Source organism: Numida meleagris, chromosome 1 (genome assembly GCF_002078875.1).
Source record: "Numida meleagris isolate 19003 breed g44 Domestic line chromosome 1, NumMel1.0, whole genome shotgun sequence".
Lineage (NCBI taxonomy): Eukaryota > Metazoa > Chordata > Aves > Galliformes > Numididae > Numida > Numida meleagris.
This window is the reverse complement of record NC_034409.1, coordinates 164,083,420-164,105,338: the sequence shown is the minus strand read 5'-3', so window position 1 is coordinate 164,105,338 and position 21,919 is coordinate 164,083,420. Positions and strand designations below refer to the sequence as shown.

Below are 21,919 nucleotides of genomic sequence, written 5' to 3'. Positions count from 1 at the left end.
TATTCAAAAAGACAGAAGCTACAGTGCCCAAACCTAGAGAAAAGGTGAAAGGTTTTAAATTCCTTTGGGAAAATGCTCTTCTCATTTCCCCTTGATACAGCTTAGAGAAAGTTAAGCATTTCTCCTGTTCCCTGAAGAGTTCCCTGAAGCTCTCAGTCCCTGAAAAAAAGCCTCATTTGGAACTCAGTCTGGGTGGTAATACAGGAAGCAAAACCTGTCCAAGTCTCGAAGAAATTTTCACACCATCTACTCAACATATTGCAAAGGTCTGGCAACACATTGTTTTAAAAGCCCATAGTTTATATTAAAATTTAATTTTCTAAAATCAATTAGAAGCAACTAATCTTGACAATGGGCACAGAGCTGACTGATGACAGAAGAAGCAGTGCTGAAATAAACTGCTAAAAAGCAATATGCCTTCAGGCCTCTGCTGTAATATTCATCTTTAAATTCTGCTGAATGTCATGAATCAAGTGGCTGAGTTTATAGTACAAGTGGGCAATCTCCCATTAAAACCAGCAAGTGTACAGGAAAATTCAAAGATGAGCAGAATTGGTTTATACTTCAACCTGGTTCTGCGCAATTTATATACTGGTAAACTGTACATCTGCGGTCAAGATGAAGGATTAGTCAAAAATATAGTTAGGAAAAAGGGTAATCAGAATTCTAGAGGAAAACAAGATACACTTCAACGAATGTAGCGGCTGCAATAGATTATTTGGTTTCTCTAATCTATGCAGATAGCTCTGAAAATAATGCCTCCTATTTATTTCCATGAAAACTACAACAGATACAAAGAGCACTAGTTGATAAATTCTTAAAAAATAACAGAAATATAGAAAAATAAGAACTAGATATGAATTACAGAGAGCATCAATTTAACAGAAAAAAAGGTGTTGTCCCACAGGACAACAAATGCATAATGTGTGGCTGCTGCAGCAAACAGGCAGAATGCGGAATCCAACAGGAATGCAAGGGAGTATAATTTAGAAAATATTATCAACCTCAAATGTTTATGACTTGTACTCACTTGGAACCCTTAGTGTCAATCTGGTCACTTCACTTACAAAATGACAGTACAGAAAAAAAGCCAGAAGAATAGCAAGCATGAGTAAGAGTACAAAAGAATATTTACAAAGATTATTTATCTCCAAAAATAGGCAAATCTAGAGGAGGCAATAAAAAGGATAAAACAAAGAAGAGTTTATGGGTTTCTACTGGCTTTTCCAAGCACTAGGTGAGAATACTTAAAGTCCAGGTTTCTATCTAAGGAAACATTTTTCCACAGAATGAATAATTAGACTCCCATATGGTCTACAGCATTACTGAAACAAAGAAATCAGCAGAAGGAAAAAAAAATTGATATTGGACATTTCTGCAAGCATATCCAGAATCATCATAATCGAAGTTATTGGCTGGAATATAAATCTTCATTTCCATCCGGTTTCTGATTACTAAGAACTGCAATAGACTTTCCAGGGCAGCCAATCTGTCTACTGTAGCTTCCATCCTCTCAAGATGACCATTCTCTGAAGCTGCATATTCAATCAGTGGATTAGATTCAGAAAGCTGAAAGTCAGACTCCATATTTTTTGTTGCTTGGATGACAAAGCTCCTATCACAGCTACTAGAGATTTAGTTAATTAACAGTGGAGTCTATAACGAATTGAGCAAATATAGGAATCTTCTTTAAATGGATACTAACCTTGTCGCATAGATTTGAAGGTCTCTAAACCCATCACTGAATCCCAACTTGAAGATAGGGCAAACTGAATCCCTAATTCAAGTATTATTTGGTACATCAATTCCCACATTCCTAGAGGGCACCTTCCAGAAAAATAGTGAAATTATTTCCTCTGTTACTCTCAGACACAATTGGATAAAAGGTTTAATCTGGTCAGAACTTTCGACTTTTTAGAATATAAGAAAGTAAGAATGAAATAATATATAAGTAAGAAATTGAGCATCTATGGCTTTGTGTAAAACTCTTAAATGAACTAGAAGCTGGCCTAACTTAAAACAAATGAGTAAAGGCAGTTGTACAAAGTCATACCTCAAAGCTAGAAATTCTACCCTGAAATTATTATTTGCCAGCATACTTATCACAGAGGAGCATAATTAAATTAAGTGTTTTAAACATCGATCTGGATGAACTTAATACAGATGCAGCCACAGAATGCCTGTGCATTTTATATGAAACTAAGCTGGATTTATAATTATGATGGGCATTTAAACCATGAGTCACCTTCTCTGGATGTGTTTAAAAACCGTTTGGATGTGGTGCTTGGGGACATGATTCAGTGGTGGGTTGTTAGAGCAGTATGGTTAGGTTGCGGTTGGACTTGATGATCTTGAAGGTTCTTTCCAACCTGGGCAATTCTATGATTCTATGATTCTATGAATGTGGCTCAACAATTGAAAGGCGGCATGGTTAACATCTACAGATTTTTTTCTTGTAGATGTGCATTGAAAGTTTTTCATCATCAAAAGCAGGACAGAGGTAGATACCTAATCCAAAAATTAGCCTGTCAAGACCTATTTAGGAAGAAATTCTTTACTAAGAGAGTGGTGAGGCACTGGCACAGGCTGCTCAGAGATGCTGCGGTTGCCCCATCTCTGGAGGCATTCAAGGTCAAGTTGGAAGGGGCCCCTGGGCAGCCTGAGCTGGTGGGTGGAGGCTCTGCCAGAGGGTTAGAACTGGATAGTCTTTAAAGTTTCTTTCAACCCAAGCCGTTCTGTGATTCTATGGTGCTTCATAATAGCCTTTCTTGCCCTGAAGAATTTCATTAATTGAATAAACCTGTTCAAGACTCATTATGTAGTTAAAAAAATCCGATTTCTTATACCTACTAGAACATAAGCATACCACTAACATTGCACTTGCCTATGACTCCATGCTTTCATGTTGGACACCATTATTCAGTCTCATTCAGCCTCAGTCTTGTTTAGTGAACAATGAAGATACTTTCCTAAAGGCACTTGAAATATTAGCAATTCATCTGCCACCCCTGCAAACTAAAATGTGCGAGGAATTACAGCTCTGGGCAAAATTGGTCACTGCCCTATTTGTTTTCATGCAATAATAGAGGAGACTGATTCATCCTTATAGTGTCCCCAAGAGGTAATATGCTGTGCAGCTACGCTCCTCAGGATGTGCAGAGAGAGAAGACAGACAATCCATGGAGGCAGAAGCAAAGCAGAGTGGAAAAAACGTTCAGCAGAGCACTCAAAGACATCAGTGAGGACTCAGCACACATTGATCCCACTGAACTGTAGGCACAGGTAGAGCAAAAGCCCCAGCAGACACCTATGTGGCTGATGGAGAAGGCAATGTAAGTCTTTGATGGGCTGAATCAACTCCTTCAACTGGGTTTCTCTCTTCCTATGGACTAACATGCAAGTGAGAAGAATCCAGCCTGAGGGTCTGATTTAAAGCCTGCTGAAGCTGAAGGATGTCATTTCCTCTGTGGGTGAGGGCAGATACAAATACGAAATGCCTGTAATCTATTAGAAGCTACCCTAGCACAAGCCAGTAACTATTTGCTGGAAATGAGTTTGCTGTTCACTGAAAAGTAATAAAGAAAAATGTAATAAAGAAAAAGCAAATGAAAAAGATAAGCTGTTTTAAGTTTAGTAGCTCCTGATTTTCATTAGCATCTATTTATTTACCTTGACTTTCCCCTTGGCCTCAATTTGTTTGTAGCAAGAAAGGAAAAGTAATTCTGGTGAATAAACACTGATATTTAGTTACATAAAATATTCTACAAGCATGCACATCACAAATAAACTCAACCTTAAATGTGTGTTTAATGACTAATTTTGGGACTTGAGTTTAAACCAAAAAAGAGCATGGAAAATCTTGACACACACACGTCTGTCCCCAAACAGACAAATTGGAAGTGGCAAAAGAAGGCAAAACAGTAGCTTCCCCAAGCCATGGAGTAGGAGCTTAATGTACATTTTTTAAAAGTATGATTTTCTTTAAATACCATCATATGTCCTATGGTGGATATTCCATCTAATGAAGTCTGTGTTAAAAATATATTCTATTAGGCCACAGAAAAAGGAGGAATACATTAACTGCAGAAGGCAAGAGTTCAGGATAGATTTTTTACTTTTTTAACACCAAAAAAAATCCTAACAGATCACTAACAACGTAAGAAAGTGATATAACACTTGTAAAACAGAATATAAAGGAAAAAAAAGAAGGAATTCTAAGAAAGGCCAGAGTATGCTCTTAAAGATAGAAGAACAAAACGTTTTTTTTATTATTTATAAGGAGTACTGCTGGAAAGCTAACACCACCACCCCCTCAAAACCAGCGTAGGCAAGGGCAGAGGCATCTTACGTTACCAAGTCGTGTTGCTGGGAGACTGAGTTCGGCAACCACAAAGGAAGACGCCAAATGATTAAGCAAGATTATGACTATTACCATATTTCGCACTCAAATCAGATGGTACTTCAGTCTTGATCTCAACACACAAATAATTTTTCAAAATGAAGTTTAGCACTCCTTAGAGAAAGCAATGTTTGCTCCAAATTACCCAGGGCGGGAAAATAAATTGGGCTTTCAAATCTGTTAAAGCTGTGGAGCCCAAGATTTCTTTTTCACTGCTGTCTTCCCCAGAAACCTTGATGTTAGTTACAAAGCACAACTTTGGTGGACAATGGATGGGTCTACATGAAACCAAACCACCAAACTCTTGCTTTAAGAAATAGCAAGGAAAAAAAAAGCCAAAATCATAATATCTTTCTCCCTCAAAATTTCACCAAGATGAATGTCTTATTTTGTGATGCAGTAACTTCACTGCCAGAGACTTCTCTTCTTTTTCCCATTAAAGAAGATACAGTGAGGGAAGTTCAGAACATCAGGGGATGCTGAGTCTTATATACTGAGTCTTCCTGAATAACAAGTTACATAGTTACTGAGATTCTCAACTCGTGATCTTTGTACACCTCTTGATTCCTCAGCTTTCCTGATGCCTGCCTGACAGCTGTAATTCTGTCCAGGGGACAGACAGAAGCAGCTTCCCAGCACCAGGAAGGACCTTTCAGGAAGGTGAGCTAGTACATCACGCTGTCACCACTCATCTGAGACCTCCAGTTAAATTAGTCTTTTTAATTGTCAGCAAAGAAACTTATACTGACCTAACATAGTTTTGTCTGGATTTCAGAATATCCTCTCATTGCCCAGGGAGGTGGTGGATGCCCCGCCCTCGAAGACACTCAAGGTCAGGCTGGATGGGGCTCTGAGCAACATGTTTTTCCCCTAGTCATTCCTGTTTATTGCAGGGGAGTTGGACTAGATGGCCTTTAAAGGTTCCTTCCAAGTCAAACAGTTCTGTGATTCTATAACATGCTGGGCTGCCCAGGCCAATGAGAACATATCTTTGAAGTTTTCTGAATGCTTCAGCAGCTGTCTGGTAAGTACTAGGACAGGGAATAGCTGACAAAGCTTCCAGGAGGCCTGCACTGTACTACCTTGAATTATAATATTGATAGCACAGACCACCTGTGATAACTGAAATCCTCAGGAAAATAGAAAATCTGCATTTTAGTAGAGAATAAGGGATCTGTAGTTTAAGAGAAATTACTCTGTTGCAGTTACTGGGGGAATTTGTGACCCTTAGAAGGGCATGACCCACAGTCTTCCCCACAGCTGGTTCTTGTTCAAAAAATTTACTTTTCCAAAAGGCAAGAATCAGCACAGGAAGTGTGTCCAACATTTTCACTTAATTCCAGCAACATAATCAAACAATAGATGGCAAGACCTCTGTGCAAAACACACTTGTGAACTTATAAAAATGGGGATTAATGAAGACCCTTATTTCTTATACCACTATCAGATTCAAGTTGCAGTTGCGAGGCCAGTTTTTCACATAACTTAGAAACTGTTAAAATAGGGATATGATCAGCAATGAAAAAAATATAAACTAGACTTCAATATGACAGAATAGAAAAATATTATTATAGGAAATTAAAGCAAAAACATAATTACCTTTGAATCAATCTAGCATGCCGCTTCAAAGACAAACTACAGGATAAAACCAAAAGTACTAATATCAAAGCTTGCTAAATTTTTAATGCCTTTTATCAGCATCTTTTGAAGTAAATTTTACCTAATGATAGATATCTAACCTCCTAAATTCCATTAAAAAATCATCTATGAAATTCTCAATAGCTGATATGTCATTTCTGAATAAAGGACATTACATTTCCAAACAGAGGAAAATGAGAAGGTATTCGGAGGATTATTGTTTTTCTTAGTGATGATCTATCTACAGCTTTCGAGACCAATGTTATAATGGTTCCATACCGTGAAGCTGTTGTTGACATTTTTTGTGCTTGATTCAGCTACGCTGGCATCAGACAGGTCAACTTCATCAAATATTAGAGACTGTGAATGGAAAAGAACACAAAAACATTAAATATAGTCTGGGTCCAATTTTAAGCACGCTTACACTCTCTGCTTTCATTTCCTCATGTCCACTCCAATTGGAAAATAAAAATAAAATAAAAACAAAAAAGAAAAAGCAGAAAACACTAGTGAGGTGACAGAACTTCCTGCTTCAACACCAAATACATTCCTACTTGCTATCTAAGAGAATGTAAACCAGTGGATCCCAAAATAGATACTGCACACAGGTTCAAGGCAACTCCAGATATCAGTACAGACTGGGAGAGTAAATCATTGAGATCAGCCTGATGAGACGGACTTGGGGGTTCTGGTGGACAAGAAGCTGGACATGAGCCAGCAGTGCGTGCCTGCAGCCAGAAAGGCCAACAGTATCCTGGGCTGCATCAAAAGAGGGGTGGCCAGCAGGGGAGAGATGGGATTGTCCCCCTCTGCTCAGCCCTTGTGTGGCCCCATCTGGAGTACTGCGTCCAGGCCTGGGGGTCCAGTACAGGAGGGATGAGGTCCTCCAGAGGAAGGCCATGAAGGTGTTCAGAGGGCTGGAGCACCTCTCCTATGAAGAAATGCTGAGGGAGTTGGGCTTGTTTAGCTTGGAGAAGAGAAGACTCTGGGGAGACCTCACTGTGGCCTTCCAGTACTTGAAGGGAGCTTACAAGCAGGAGGGGGACCAACTTTTTACATGGTCTGATAGTCTGAGGACAAGGGGGAGTGGCTTTAACTAAAAGAGGGGAGATTTAGGTTAGATGTTAGGAAGAAATTTTTTACTCAGAGGGCAGTGAGGCACTGGCACAGGCTGCCCAGAGAGGTTGTGGATGCCCCATTCCTGGAGGCACTCAAGGCCACGTTGGTATGGCCCTGGGCAGTCTGATCTGTTGGGTGGTCACCCTGTCCATGACAGGGGGTTGGAGCTAGATAACTTTAAGGTCCCCTTCAACCTAAGCCATTCTGTGATTCTATGATATTGCTTTAAAACTTTTTAAAGGATTTTTTTTAATATATGCAACTTTGGGGTATCTACTGTGTACCTTAAATGTGGTATCAGAGGTGAAAGATTCACACATTAGTGAGATAAAAATGTACTAACCGGTTATAGGATGGAATTCTAAATTCATGAAAGGGAATCTATGATTCCCTTTGATATCTGTATCTGTAAAGAGGGAAAATAGAGCTCAAGAGCCACAATGGGTCATGAAGCAAAAGAAAGACTAACAGAATCACCATGTACTTTTTTAGCCATATCTCAATTTTTCTCTTTTATGCTATAGGAAGGAGAAATAAAATAATTGCTTACTGTATGACCCAGCATGCAATCAATGTTTGGTGAGACTTAGCAAGTCTGGGGAGTCAGTGCTGCAGGGTATTTGTGCAACTGCCTACTCACTACTCCTCCTTTTCTCATCTTTATGACACAGATAACGTTGCCATTCTCGCAGCTCATATCTGTAGTGTTTTTTAAGACTTCATATAAACTGCTTGGGGTAGCAACAAGTGCAGAAAAGTGTAATAGCACAGGTACTTCAGTGCTAGACTCCCTGCAGAGACTATGTCTTCCTTGGCTCATCACAGCCATACAACTGTGTACTACGCAACTACAGTCAAGAGTCAAAGAGAAGTTTTAGTGCCTCGGTAGAAGAATATTATTAAGAGGGCCAGGCTAGAGAAGATTCTGGAGACCTGAAGCATGTCACCTACACCTCCAGTCAGTTGCTGCAGCACCACAGGATACAGAAAAGTAATGACCACTGCTATGTAACAGCACAGTCTGAGCCTCATCAACAAGGCAAAATGCTCTCATTCCAGTCATGAGGGGGAAGGAGGAAATGTCTTCATGAATGGACAGAAGCATTCCCCCCTGTCCACCCCAGTATTTCCCACTAAAAATTTCGATTGATGGGAAACAGCTTTTCCCCATATCAGTAAGTTTTGGCAGAAATACATTCTATTTTGATTTTGTGTAACCGTTTTCACCTCTTTAAGAGCAATATTGGCATCAAAATAGAAGAGCTTTAATGCAGCTTGTGAGATAACTTCTGAGCATTGTTCAATTTTTACTTTTTTTGAAGTCTTGGATTTGTTTGAGAACTACCACCCTCTAAGAACAACTGCAGAAGATAAGTTGTTTGTTTGAATAGTCCAAGTTAAAATAAAAGTGATAAACTTGACTCCCGTATATAAAAATCACGAGATATCATGTCTTCCTTAGTTAAAGCTCATTTAGCATGCTGCGTCTTATATGCAACATTTCTACTGAAAAAAATCACTAATAAATCATTAAGTTATTAATATTCCAATAATAAACCTCAGCAAAATTGAACTACATGGCGTTAGATGCAAGTATCTTTGAATTACCTTTGAATCCTTAGCATAGTAAAGGGTACGACCTCGAAGCTTGAAGTAACGCTTTTTCCACCTCTGAAAAGAACTGGTTTGCTTCAGTAGTAATCCTTCTTTTATGCTTGTCTGAAAAATATTAAAACACAGTAGACAAGGTAAATACATATCTAAATAGCTAAGCATATAAATCAAAGTTATTAGGTTTTTTTTCCTATTATTTATGTTACACGTATTGTATCGATTTCTAACTATTCACATTAAATTGAGCTCTGGGCAACCAAACTCTCCACAGCTATTTTTTAAACAATGCCAGTGTTGACAAAATGCTAATTTTGCATGAAAAACAGAAAGGCAATCAAGAGGCACATTATTGTTGTGAAGATTACCACAACACAATTCAAGTGTTTGGATAGTTACAAAACCACAAACATTAAAGCGAACACCAACTGATGGCAGCACAATGCAGACAAATGCGAAAACCAATCTACACGAGGTCATTTCCAGTGCCAGAGTCTGATTACATCGAGCAGGAAAACAATTGCCACATAGACCATAATTCAATGAGGTACTTAAAGGTGTCTCATTCAAGCACAAGAATTATGCAAGTTATGCATGACTCTAAGTACCTTGCTGAACTAAGGTCTTCAGCACGCATTCAGCGTACAAATAGAATTACAGAATCATAGAATCACAAAGGTTGGAAAAGACCTCCAAGATCATCCAGTCCAACCGTAACTGCAATTATTATGTTATGGAAAGTGTGAGAGCTGTAAGTGCTAGGGATATTTTTAGTCAAAAAACGATTTGTCGATCTAAAACATTCTGCTGCAAACTGAACCCTGCATACATACAGCCTGTTTTTTGAAATTCAGAAAGCATAAATTAGTGTATTTGAAATGTGCACACAGCTTTAGCCGGCATGTGTGAGATTCATCAACCCGATCACATAAATTCTCCACTTAATCAGACAAAATGACACGACACATCTTGCTAATTGCATGAATCTTGCAATCCATTTTCTTCAGCTTTGAAGCTTGCAAAGAGTATGAGAAAAAGCAAGTGCATTTGGATATTATATTCCAAAATGGTCTCTAATGCGCAATATTTCCAATTTGTATTGCAGTAATGTGATGCAAATCTTGTAATACAATTTCTAGACAACATGATATAAATGCCATTTGAAGTTATCCTAGACTTTTAGAGGCTTAATCAGACCTGACTTAAAGTTCATAAGCATTTCTGTCTGTTACAACATATAAAATTGCCCTTAACTTGAACACAAGTAATAAAAATACAGAAAAACCAGAAAGTACTTAAATGTTCCTACCATCTCCTTTAAATGAGAGGCATCATTGCTATGAACATCGCACCCTTCATTTAGATATTCCTAATGCAATAAACTCAATACAGCCCAGTGATCACAAAGCAACTGAATTAACACTGTCTAAAAGGCAATCCTCTCAGATGAGATACTGTGGATGAAAGTTTTGCTGCATCTCACTTTACATGTCAGCGGTTCAGAACAAGGCATCCGGTCAGCCGCTCTGTTCTAGCTAAACAGTAGCAATTCCCAGCTGAAAGGGAGTGGAGAGCATGCTTGACACACACAACTTCATGATTGCCTGCAATTTTCTGACCAGGCCCTATGATAAGCTATTTTTACATTATATAAATAGATTTAATCAGTTAGCAATTCATCCAGTTGCAAGTGCAAGTGTATATTCAAAGCTGTTTATTGTAGCCATGCAGCACTTGTGTTTTGCATTGCTCCTTGAGGCTTCCAAAGTTATCACACAGGATGGGATTAGATGGCTTCTATGTTTGTCAAGGGAATTAATAACCCACCTGCACAGCATGCATTGACTTAAGGGAAAAATTTCCAAGATGGAAGGAAACCCATGTTCACTGAAACACGCTAAATATACTAAGAAACTCAGAACATAAATATTATATTTCATATTATCAGCAATTTAAAAAATGTGGTCAAAGAATATTAAACCCCTTGATTTATTACTTGCTAAAAATGAAATGAAAAAAATACGAAAAAATGAAATTTACTCTTTCATAACATTTTTACACTTACCTAAAGTGTAAAAATAAGGAGAAATGCCTATTTCTCCTCATTTCTAATCATCTCTTAGAACACTTCTATCCCGAAATTCAAACCAAGAGCTTCTGCATCAAATCTATTTTGCATTCAGCCCCTTAAAATTAACGCACTGCAATCAAATAACTGTGCAGGCTCTGCAGAATGTATTTTTGTATTGAAATGCTAGAAAAATACTAGATTGACAAATATTTCCCCGAGGAATGTAAGCACTTCATGAAACATACATCTGAAGTCTACATTTTACCACAAATATCTATTCTGGACTGAGGTTTAAGCATGTCAAATAGCCAATTCCACAGCTGCAGACTCAAATTTTGATTCTAAAGCTTTCGCCCAGTATCTTCAATTAACTTCATTTAGCCTTTAAAATGTGCAGAAAACCCCCAGCTGCCAACTGAGTCATTAGTTAATCTGCTAATAATGCTTTCCTGAATCTACTTACAAGTCACAACACTGACAGGAATTTAAGACTGGATGGGGCCCCCCAGGGTACTGAATTTGGGTCTCCATTATTACATACAGCCAGGTTGTGTAAACGTTTTCAGAGGCGTTCATCAGGATATAGCTACACCATAAGAAAGCATTCAGGACCTTTTCTCTCACAACTGCAGGTAGGACCATGCTCCAAGCTCCCACTGTTCTGAGAAACCTTCTAATTAATCTCAGCTGGGCATTAAATCTGAAGCATAAGCAATAATCATTGCCAATTATATTAACCACTTTCCTACTGCAATTTAGAAGAAACAAAAAAATGCACATCCCACAATTCTATACTACTTATCACATCTACAGAATCACTGCTCATCTGCTTGCCAGTCTCCAGCTTCCCCATTCAGCCAGTTGTACAATCTAGTAATACAACATCCCTCCAGAAGTATGCAGCTATAATAAAGGCAAACGGTTAATGGGTACAACAAAGACTCACAGTTAACATGACCGTATCACAGTAAGGATTTCCTTTAGATACCAATGAGCTTGAACAAATTTCAATGGAAGGTCAAATTAATAGCTAACAATCTCTAGTACTTTAGCCATCAACAATTAGGAAAATGATTCACAGTATTACAATCACATCACAATACCCCACAGTTGTATAATTTCCTAAAGAAATGTAATTATCACAGCCACATTTAATACAGTTAAGAAGGTATACATTTATAGTCAATGATACAAGAACACTGGATGCAATTCTGCAACACAATAATCTGAATGATAATAATAAATGGGCTTTGTGCATATTTAGATCTTGAAAAGAATTCGACGCATCTTCTTTCATATTAGCAGATTTTGAAATCTTCCATATATAATGTTTGAATATTCAGAAACAATTGGTTTTGTTTCTGCCTTACTCACTTACACTGCCTTACTTCTGATTCACCCATTCTGTGACGTCCCCCATTTGTGCCAAAATCACAATTTGTACTTCCGCTGCTTCAAGAAAGATCCAAGGAAAGGAGAAAAAATTCTGAACTTAGAAAATAGTAAACTGCCTATACATAGTTTACTGGCAACTGCAAGTGAAAACACTGAATAATTAAAGATAAAACTCTGCCCTCATTTTAAGGTATGTAACTGCATGCACTGTTCAAAATGTGTCAGGAGACTGCAGAAGACAACATCAGGAAATTTCTGAAAATGAACAGAATGAACAGGAAAGGCCATAAAACAGGGCAGGTCAAATGTAAACAGGAAATTAAGAGGATGAAGAAGAATTTTAAGATCACCTTGCAGCAGATGCTCACGCTGAAACTAAAACATTCTTTAAATACTTCGAAAGATGAAAGGCAGCCGAGCAGTTGCCAGGATCATTTTTCAACAGAGGCATGAAAAGAGTACTTAAGAATGGGAAGATCACAGCAAAGAAGTTCAGCAAATTCTTGGCATGTCATTACTGATGAAGAGTTGGCTTCTCACACAACACATCTTTGTAACATCAGAGTAGCTACATCAACATGAAGCACATACACAGAAAATACTAGACAACCATATCACTACGTCATGTGCATCAGGTGGCACTGACCCACCAGCCCGGAAGATTCTGAAAGGACCACTGATACTAACTTCCATTCCTGGTAACATAGTAGAATCCATATGAAAGAATAGGATTGCTGAGCCCCCACATATCTGCTGGGAAAAAAATAAACAAGCTTTTGTAAAGGAAAATATTACCTTACTACTGGCGGGAACTCAAAGAGTAGATTGAAAGCATGTGGGTAAATGAAGATCCAGTTGACAAGGATTTTCAGAAAGCTTTTGACAAGGCTTCCCACTAAAGATTAGTGAAGAAGGTAACAGAATGGAATTGAAAAAAGGGGATTTTTATGGACTTAAAAGGATAGGAAGCACAAGCATGACTTAATAGTCACTCTTTTTGCTGGATGAAAAAGTCTTAACAATAGGGTTCCCAAGGAATCAGGACTAGGTGTCATGGTTTTGTGATTTTCGGTTATTGGTATCCCACATCATAACATCATGTAGTGGATATACCTGGTTCTCAGAAGAGAAGGACTACTACAGTCCCCACGGTACTTTGCTCCTCTGTTACCATTTCCAGCTGGAGGGAAAAGATAAAAGCTCGCAGTACAAAAACTTGCAGATCACGAGACCTCGTTCCTTTTTCCGCCGTCTCTCGTCTTGGCAGCACCTCGCTCTCCAGCCATCTTATCGTCGGTAGTAGAGTAAGGCCTACCTTGATTTTTAGGACATTCTCTCTCTGTATTGGATTTATCAGCTTAAATTGTAATTATATTGTACTATAGTGTGTTGTTTTGCATTCCGGTATCTTATTTAGTAAATAGTTTGTTTCTCCTCAGATTGTCGCCGCTGTTCTTTGCTCTCAGGGCCATCTCCCTACCCTTTTCCCCTTTCCTCTTTTCCCGGGACGTGGGCCCGTGGGTCCCCCATCCCCTTCATCACGGAATCGGGCCTAACACCCGTAAACCATTGACACTAGGACCAAGTCCATTCAACTTGACTGACCCAAAGAAGGATCACACAGCAAAATCTTAAGATCTGTGGTTAAATTTCAAGTCAATGGTAAGGATCTTAAAGTTTTAGAACTGAACAAGTGGGCTAACAGGTAGAAGACAATCTTTAGCTCAAGTCAGTATGAGATGACTTGCTTAGGTAAGAATAATCTGATCCTCACTAACATTCTCACATGAACTTTGAGTGGAGAAAAGATCTCCAAGTCATAGCTGACAGTTCTCTGAAATCAGTGTTCAACCACAGCCACAAAAGCCAACTAAATGTTGGATGTCACGGAGAAAAGTGATGAGTAAAGACCAGCTTAACAAAGATAATAAGCAGGTAGTGACTTTATGAAACTTGCTGTAAAAGGAGACTGTAGAAGCAGACAGTGCCAGCAGTTACAAACAAAAAGAACTAGATAAATTCAGAAACACCTTCATATACAGTCTCTTTAATATATTGTGGGAAAGTACCAGGGGAATGGATCACCAAAGGGACAAACATGCACGCTGCTCCTATAGACTTTCCCATACCACTGCTGAAGATGACGGATGGATTCTTCCTGCCACATTGAAAGCATCTCTTTTTGCTTTGAAGTCTGATGTTTGTGTCTGTATCTAAGCTTTCATTTACCAAAATAATTAGTATTTGGATTGCCGACAGACCAGAATATTAAAGGATAAAAAAACTTTCAAAAGACAGCATTTGATATTGCGTATTATCCTCTCATTCATACAACCTCACAAAGTTAAGTACTGAAATAAAATCATCCCTCTCCCTTTTAGTATCATGGAGGGTTTGGTACATTTTCACAGTCTGCAGGGGTTTGGCTGGAGGAGGACGTAACTGTCATTGTGTTGCAAGGTAAAGCCTCGCAGCTCCGATTTACTCAGAGCCCCTTAAAATATTCCAAGTGCTCAGTAGATCAAAAATAACTTATATTATTATCAAAATTTGACAATCACACTCTTAATTTTGATTAAAATTATGACCAGATTATTCTAGGCTTTTGGTTTTCCTGACAATCTCAGCACAGCAGCTTCCATTACTGTCAGTTATCCTGACACGTATTTCATTAATTATGTCAAAATAAAGACAAAATTTATCTAAAGAGAATAAAAGCTTCATCAGCTGCTCAGTGCAAGGTTACATTTTATTGAGGATTCCTTATCATAGAGTCTGACATACGAAAACTAAAACCAAACCGAGAACTACGTTATGCCTATGAATATATACAACTAAAAATGACCAAAGTAAAAATGATACTGAAAACCAATGTAACCATGTTGACTACAAAACACTACTTTAATTTCAAGAATATCTTGATAAAATAAGCATCATTAAGAACTGGACACTAAAAACTGATCAAGCAAATGTTATTAGCGACAGAGAAATCACAAGTGTCAAGTTGCGTACAGTCAACCTGACATTGTTAATGACAGTTATCCCAAAAGAATGTGTAGCTACCTTTGAGAAACCAATCCTCCAAAAGCTCGGAAGGAAAGCCAGTGGCACTCACCAACTCCCTACCACAAGACTAATCTATGATTAAGCATCACAATTTTTGTGTAGTAACAAAACAGTATGTTCTTCCAAAGTTATTCTTATATAACACATTTCTGGGGCTCCTTTATGTGAATGGGTTCTAGCCTAAGTGAAACTGTAATACAAATGAAAGCAATTACACAGCTCATGCAGTTCCTCAACCTTGTTTTTCCCTCGTGTTTTTCCCTTCCAGCCTATGCTGAGGACACAGATTTTGATCTGACTTTCACATTCCTCTACCTGGCAGTGCAATAAAACATAAAGCAACATCAAATTGTGGATAGACTACCATAATAAGAATATATTGGTAACAAGGTGAAGTTGAATTAGCAAACAGATTAAAAAATAGTTGTTGGAGAACGTATAAAATATTAACAGGATATTGCCATACCTGGATGAATAACTACACTGAAAATTAAAAAAAAAAAAAGTATTTTAGCAGTAAACAATATCAGACTGAGAATCAGAGAACAAACTTCAGCTGCAGTTCAAGTTTTTAAGCTCATAACTTCCATCCCTATACAACATGTTGATCTCAGTCTGTGTGCTCAATAATCAGGGAATAAAAAAGCTGTAATATACTGAAAAAGGATAAAACAATTCATAGGATTGTGAATTGGGGCCAAATATCTAAGGATCTGGGTTTTATTACACAGCAGAGCTAATAGAGTAATATTTTACAGCTACTGTTTGGAGCTTCAATAGGCGTTCCTTTTAAATCACACATGCTCTGAGGAGAAAGATTTAAAACAGCTACATTTAAATGGTTTTGAGACAAAGAATAAAAATGGCACATATCTTAGAGAAAAAAAAAAGGAAAAATATAAAGCATAACAAACAGTCAAAGCACTGAGCTGGCAAGATCTTCTTTACCACAGTTATTTAGATCTTGGTCTTGGTTTCAACAAAACAGGAGTGGCAATCAACGCACTGAGCAGTCTGTAAAGTCTGTGTAGAATAGGTCCAAAATAAACCATCAGAAATGAATTTCTCTATGGAAATGGTTTATTTCCACAGAGAAGAGAAAACTCTTCCTCTAGTTCTGTCTAGTGCTGGTATGCAAATAGCTGTTGATCAATTACTTGAGGAAATTACAAAAGCATCACATAACAAAAATATATTAAATGCTGCTACAGACTCCAAGCGATACTTTCTTGCAAACAAATTACAAGTTAAACTTGTCATAAGGAACCCTCTGTGTTTTATTTATTGCAGTTTTGATTTTTTCCCCTTGGAGAATGTTTAAACAAATTCCAGTGGTGAGGTCAGACTTCCTAGGAGCCTACACAGAACAAGTTAAAGCTTGTGACTCTGCAGGGAGAGCTGGGGAACAATTCATACAGGGTCACAAAGCCGTACACATACATTTTCGGGAAATATCAGTGTTACACAAATGTGTTCATAAAGAGCACGTCCTTAGAATCCTTACATTTATTCCCTTCTTTGAAGAGATGAAAAACCTAAAAATGCCACTCCCCCCATTCACTCTTAAACTTTATCTAAATTACTAGCTATTTTAAAAAGTGATCAGTCATTGCATAAATACTCAAGTCTATACAGACATACAGCCAACAATTTCACAGATGCTGCAGATTCTAGACAGTTTAGAATTATAAACTAAAAAGCTTATTAACTGAATACCCAAGCATTCCTGAATTTTTATAGTCTTTCCTATTGCTGCAGATAAAGAGAGTACATGCTTTAATCTAATTCAGTAGTTGCACTACATTTCAAGTTTATATTGGCCTCAATTTTGTTTTAGTGGATGGCACATAAAATCCTGGATACACATTAATCATGTTTTGAATTACATTTTCTAGTTTTTTTCCTTTAACAGTCTTATTTCAATCATCTATTTCTAGAACAGTTAACAAAACCTTTAATTCCATAATAACTCACAAGTAAGGCTCTCTTGCTTACCTACATATTTCTTCAGGCTTAGGGAGAAAAAAGTAATATACTCTCAATTATTGAGAAAGTGATTTTTAAGTAAGTAGTCTGGGAAGCTAACTTGAACAACCACAGTACAATCCACGGGTAAGGATCACCACCCTAAATCTACTGGCAAGTCTTCATAATACAGCTGGGAAAGCTGCTGGCATTCTTTGCTGCAGGGGCATTTGTGGACGCAAGGTCAGCCTGCTGAGGTTCTTTATCCTCAGGGGCACAACACGGCAATTGCCTTTGCTGAGGTATCAGGTCAGTCAGGGATTACTACCCCTTCATAAAACCATGCTGACAACTCTCCATCACCTTTTAGCCCTTCACATGTTTGGAAATGGTTTCCAGGATTATTTGCGCTATCACCTTCCCAGGGATCAAGCTAAGGCTAACTGGCCAGATCCTCCTTGGTCTTCATGAAAAAGAGGCTTCCTCCTTTCTTCCAGTCCTCAGTAGTTACGAACTTTGAAAGGTAATGGAGAATGACTTCGCAATGCCACCAACCCAAAGATGTGTAACACATCAGCTCCAGTGAACATGCATGCTATTTAGGTCAAAACGATCCTCCTCCAGCTAAGGTCGGTCTTCCTTGCTCCTAACTTTCCCACTGGTCTCAGGGACCTAGGACTGCTGAAGAATGGTCTTACCAATAAAGACCAAGGAGAAGAAGACATTGAGCATCCTGGCTTTCCCCTTTGTCACCAGGTCACCTATTTCAGCCAACAGCAGACATGCATATGCTCTGTTCTTCCTTTTGTTGCTGAGGTACTTGTAGGAGATCTTCTTGTTAGCCTTCAAACCCCTTGCTAGATTCAACTTTAGCTTTGGCTTTCCTAATCCCATCCCTGCATGATCAAATTCCTTCTGGGTCACTTGCCCCAGCTTCCACCTTTTGTACACTTCCTTCTCATGTTTGAAATTTTTCAGAAGCATCTTGATCACCCATAGAGTAGACTGCTCTTTAAGTTGTAGGACTATTGCAGACAGAGAGATTCTCACTCTCTTTCACTCTACCTTTCTATTAGTTCTAAAAGGGAAATTCTTTGTAGCAAAAAACCACCTTTTTCTTAGTTTATTTTCCTTATAATTCCTTTCAAATGTTATTGAGTTATCCTTGCACCATTTCAACCAATCAAGAATTTCTTACACACAACTCTAGCAGTCTAGACAATGTCTGGAGTTCAAATTGGCATAAAAAATCCCAGATTCAGTTACTATATTTTATATAATGTGGAGTTATTAAATTTAGTGGATAAGTATGTTATGGTTTGGTGTATTTTGAAGGAAAATAAAGAACAGTCTGCGATGGAGTACAGAACGAGTGCCAAACAGATATGAAGTTTACTGTCTGGGCCAATGACAATCCTCTGTATCCTCTGTTAGGCTGCTTCTTCGCAGCCCCTTGACTCTAAATATGCAGAAAGGAATAATATTTTTTCACATCACAGAGGGGGCATGTTGATACATTCACTCGTTTGCACTTGTGCAGCTGTATCTAACAATTACATGTGTACCTACTGAATGTGTACTTAGGGAACAGATTACTAGTGCAGGAGTACTGGGGAATTCCCCAGAACAGCAAAACACTTTGTAAAGGACAGGGTCTGAAGTGGTTCTAGCCTTTTCTAGCATTTCCCATGGTAAAACTGTAATTTACTCCACAGCCCACAGCAGAAGCCACAGTAGAAGCAGAACTCTCATATTACAACTGAAGGAGGAAACTCTCCCTCGAGCCCAAGAGACTGGAAAGCAGAAGAATAACATACATCGGATCCTCCCTTCCCCTCTGTTTACCAACGGGAAATACAGGCCTGTAATTACTTGTGAATCCACATTCCCTCAGTGCCAAGGCTCATTCATGTACATGCAATTTTCTCTCATTCAGAAAACACAATAAAGCAGCTTCTCCCAAACCATGCATCTCTGGAAAGGGGCAGATCAGTACTTTGCAGAGCTATATAGAGCACGGCCCTGCTCATCTGTCCAACGAAGAATGCAAGCTCAGGCTCTTACTCTGTGTCAAACCCTAGAGTTGTGAAACACAACGTAGTGCCTCTTTCACTCACTCGGAAAACTGGGGGGGAGTCCTCTTGAAACATAATCCTGGGCACACAAAGGAGTAGGTGGTGACTTTGAATCACTGGTATGGACTTACCAAAGGCAAATCATGCCAAAACACAAGGGAATCTTTTCTATAAGACCCTTGCATCAGAAAATCACATAGCACTCCCTGCTTGATATTCAACAGCTCTTATGGCTAAAATATATCAACAGTAGTCACTCGCTCTTTTTTCTTTCAGTGAGTTAAGCAGTTAAGTATGGATTTTGCCTTTTCAGTTTTAAACAGCTCAGTGGTCATTTCTTCCACTTAGTTCAAACTGCTATTAAAAATAGCCCTAGTGTAAAAGCAAATGAAACTACAAACATGGAGATACATCTGCTAGAATAAAACAAGATTAAACTTCGACTTGAATACGTGGATTTGTTTGGTTTGTTTTTTTATTCTGTTATTATTATTATTATTATTGAGGAAAGTGCTTCCCAACAACTTGAGTCCTCAGTTTTATAAAACCTGTCACTTTGCATATCCATTGTGTAAGAGGACTTGGCACTTTCAAGGTAAGAGCATGGATGTATTTCAGTGTGCCTGCCTGCAGATTGTTATGCAAAAGCTGCTTTTCAGGAGAGCTAAAAAAAAAGGCTAATTCTATTTCAGCTCAAACATATTCTTAAATCTTCCACTAACAAAATCAGAGGCTCATAAAAGACCTGGAAGAGGCATAATAAAGATCTTTTAGTCCCTGTTCTTCTCTAAGTCAAGACTGACCATATAGACATTTGCAAGAACAGGTTATCTATCATTTTATTCGAGGGCGCCATTTTCTCACTTGGCTCAAAAGCAATTCCTTATTCATACCTCACAAGAGAAAGAACAAGGAAAACAACAATCCCTTGATAAGATGATTGCTATTACACTTCACTTGGCACGTCCTGATTATCTTTTGTTCAAATCACAAAGTTTTCAACAAGAGAAAATATTACATACATGCAGTTATTAAATGAGTCAGAAGGTTGCTTTGCTTTCTTGACCAAATTAATGAATTTACATCTAGAAGTATTTCTAAACAGAAAAAAAAAATTACCTTGAACAAAAACGGAGAATTACAGATGTTTTTCCACTGAGGTTATAGGTTATGAAGGTCTAACATCCTGCCATGCACCAGGCTTAGCACGCTGCCCACGCGGTGTGAAACCTCTCAATAAAGAGTCGCATTCAAGAGCTCTATGCGTGAGAAGCTCTGCTCTCCTCTGGGATGTGAAATGAGTGTGTGTCCTATTTTTTTCACTGGCCTTTCACACAAAAGTGGAAAGCATGGAAAATGTTTTTGTAAAAATAGATGCGGTTACTCAGATTTTTTCATATGTTTTCTCATCACGTTTTTCTGCTATCGACTTTCTTCTGCTTAAAAGACTTGTTTTCTCATTACTGCTTACTTGTGTTTAATATAGGCACTATAAACTTTTGAGAGTCATCCAATTTCTAAGCAATTAAGTACTTGAGGAATGTCTGAGGTCTATGTTTTCCATGTGAAGAGAGTCTGTGGAGGCTGACAGATAAACCCTAGAAAATCACGCTTGTGCTGCCTGCCTCTCCCCTTTGCAGTGACATTCACAGAAGGAAACTGGCAGCCACCCTTTGGGCCACTGTGCAGCATTTGGCCTTGCACATTTCAAGGCCAGTAGTCTGGAGTAAAAAGTCAGGGCAGGTGCTCCTTGGCACTGAAATCACCGAACCCACCAAAATGCCTGAGACAGAGCATCCCATTTTCTTTGCACAGTTGTGCTGGAGGCTGAGGTATGTTAGAACTTTGCCTACGCACAGAGAAAGTCACAGAGAAGAAGCCAAAAATTGTTAAAAATCTATTAATCAGATTTAAGCTGCATGATGAAAATTTAAAATGTTTGGGGTGATCTCCCAACTCCTTTCAAACTCACGAGGCTTTGAAGATACGCTGCGGAAGTATGGTGTTGGGATATCTTAATGCCAAGAGAAGTAATTCTAGCTATCCCAAATATTTGGAATATTTTAATAAAAAATGATTGGTCCAAAATCTCATTTGCACAAAGATACTGTTTGTTTATTAATTGGTTCAGGACTGTAGTTAGTTAAGAAGAGCTGATCAGAAGGGACTTGGATAAGGAGGCAGAACAAACAGTACTCTTTTTATATGTATGATATTGATTAATCTGGGCTGAAATTACCATCACTAGCCATTCTAGAGACACAGCAGTTAGCACCCCAAGAAAAGAATGTCTCCTACAAGCTAAGACAAGCTTCAAATCAGTTGTGCTGATTTTAAGGCAACTCCATTGATTTACACCAGCAACTGCAGAGGCAGTAACTGCTCTCCTCTAAGGACACAGCTACCAGCAGATTTCTCAGGGTGCTAATTGAAAGGTGATCAGTCAGTCAAACTAGTTAATGGCAGCTGGATCAGGCTTAGTTGAGCAGCAGCCTCTAAGAGTGTTCATTTTCATGAAAGTTGCCCAAAGTGGAAGAGGATTATTGATCTAATGATGATGTAGTCGTCGTTTTTACAACC

General features: G+C 38.4%; 1 protein-coding gene across 4 annotated transcripts in view; it reads right to left on the bottom strand.

The window, feature by feature from the left end:
• Positions 1 to 21,919, bottom strand: part of DGKH (diacylglycerol kinase eta) — a 167,604-nt gene that overhangs the window by 73,533 nt on the left and 72,152 nt on the right. For 3 of the 4 annotated variants that reach the window (XM_021375075.1, XM_021375093.1, XM_021375084.1), the window contains exons 3-4: positions 8,765 to 8,875; positions 6,317 to 6,397 (exon numbers count right to left, since the gene is read on the bottom strand). In XM_021375075.1, coding sequence (XP_021230750.1) covers positions 6,317 to 6,397; positions 8,765 to 8,875 — 192 coding nt within the window. Of the gene's footprint in view, positions 1 to 6,316; positions 6,398 to 8,764; positions 8,876 to 21,919 lie in introns of those variants that run through there. The other variant, XM_021375100.1, reaches the window with a different exon arrangement.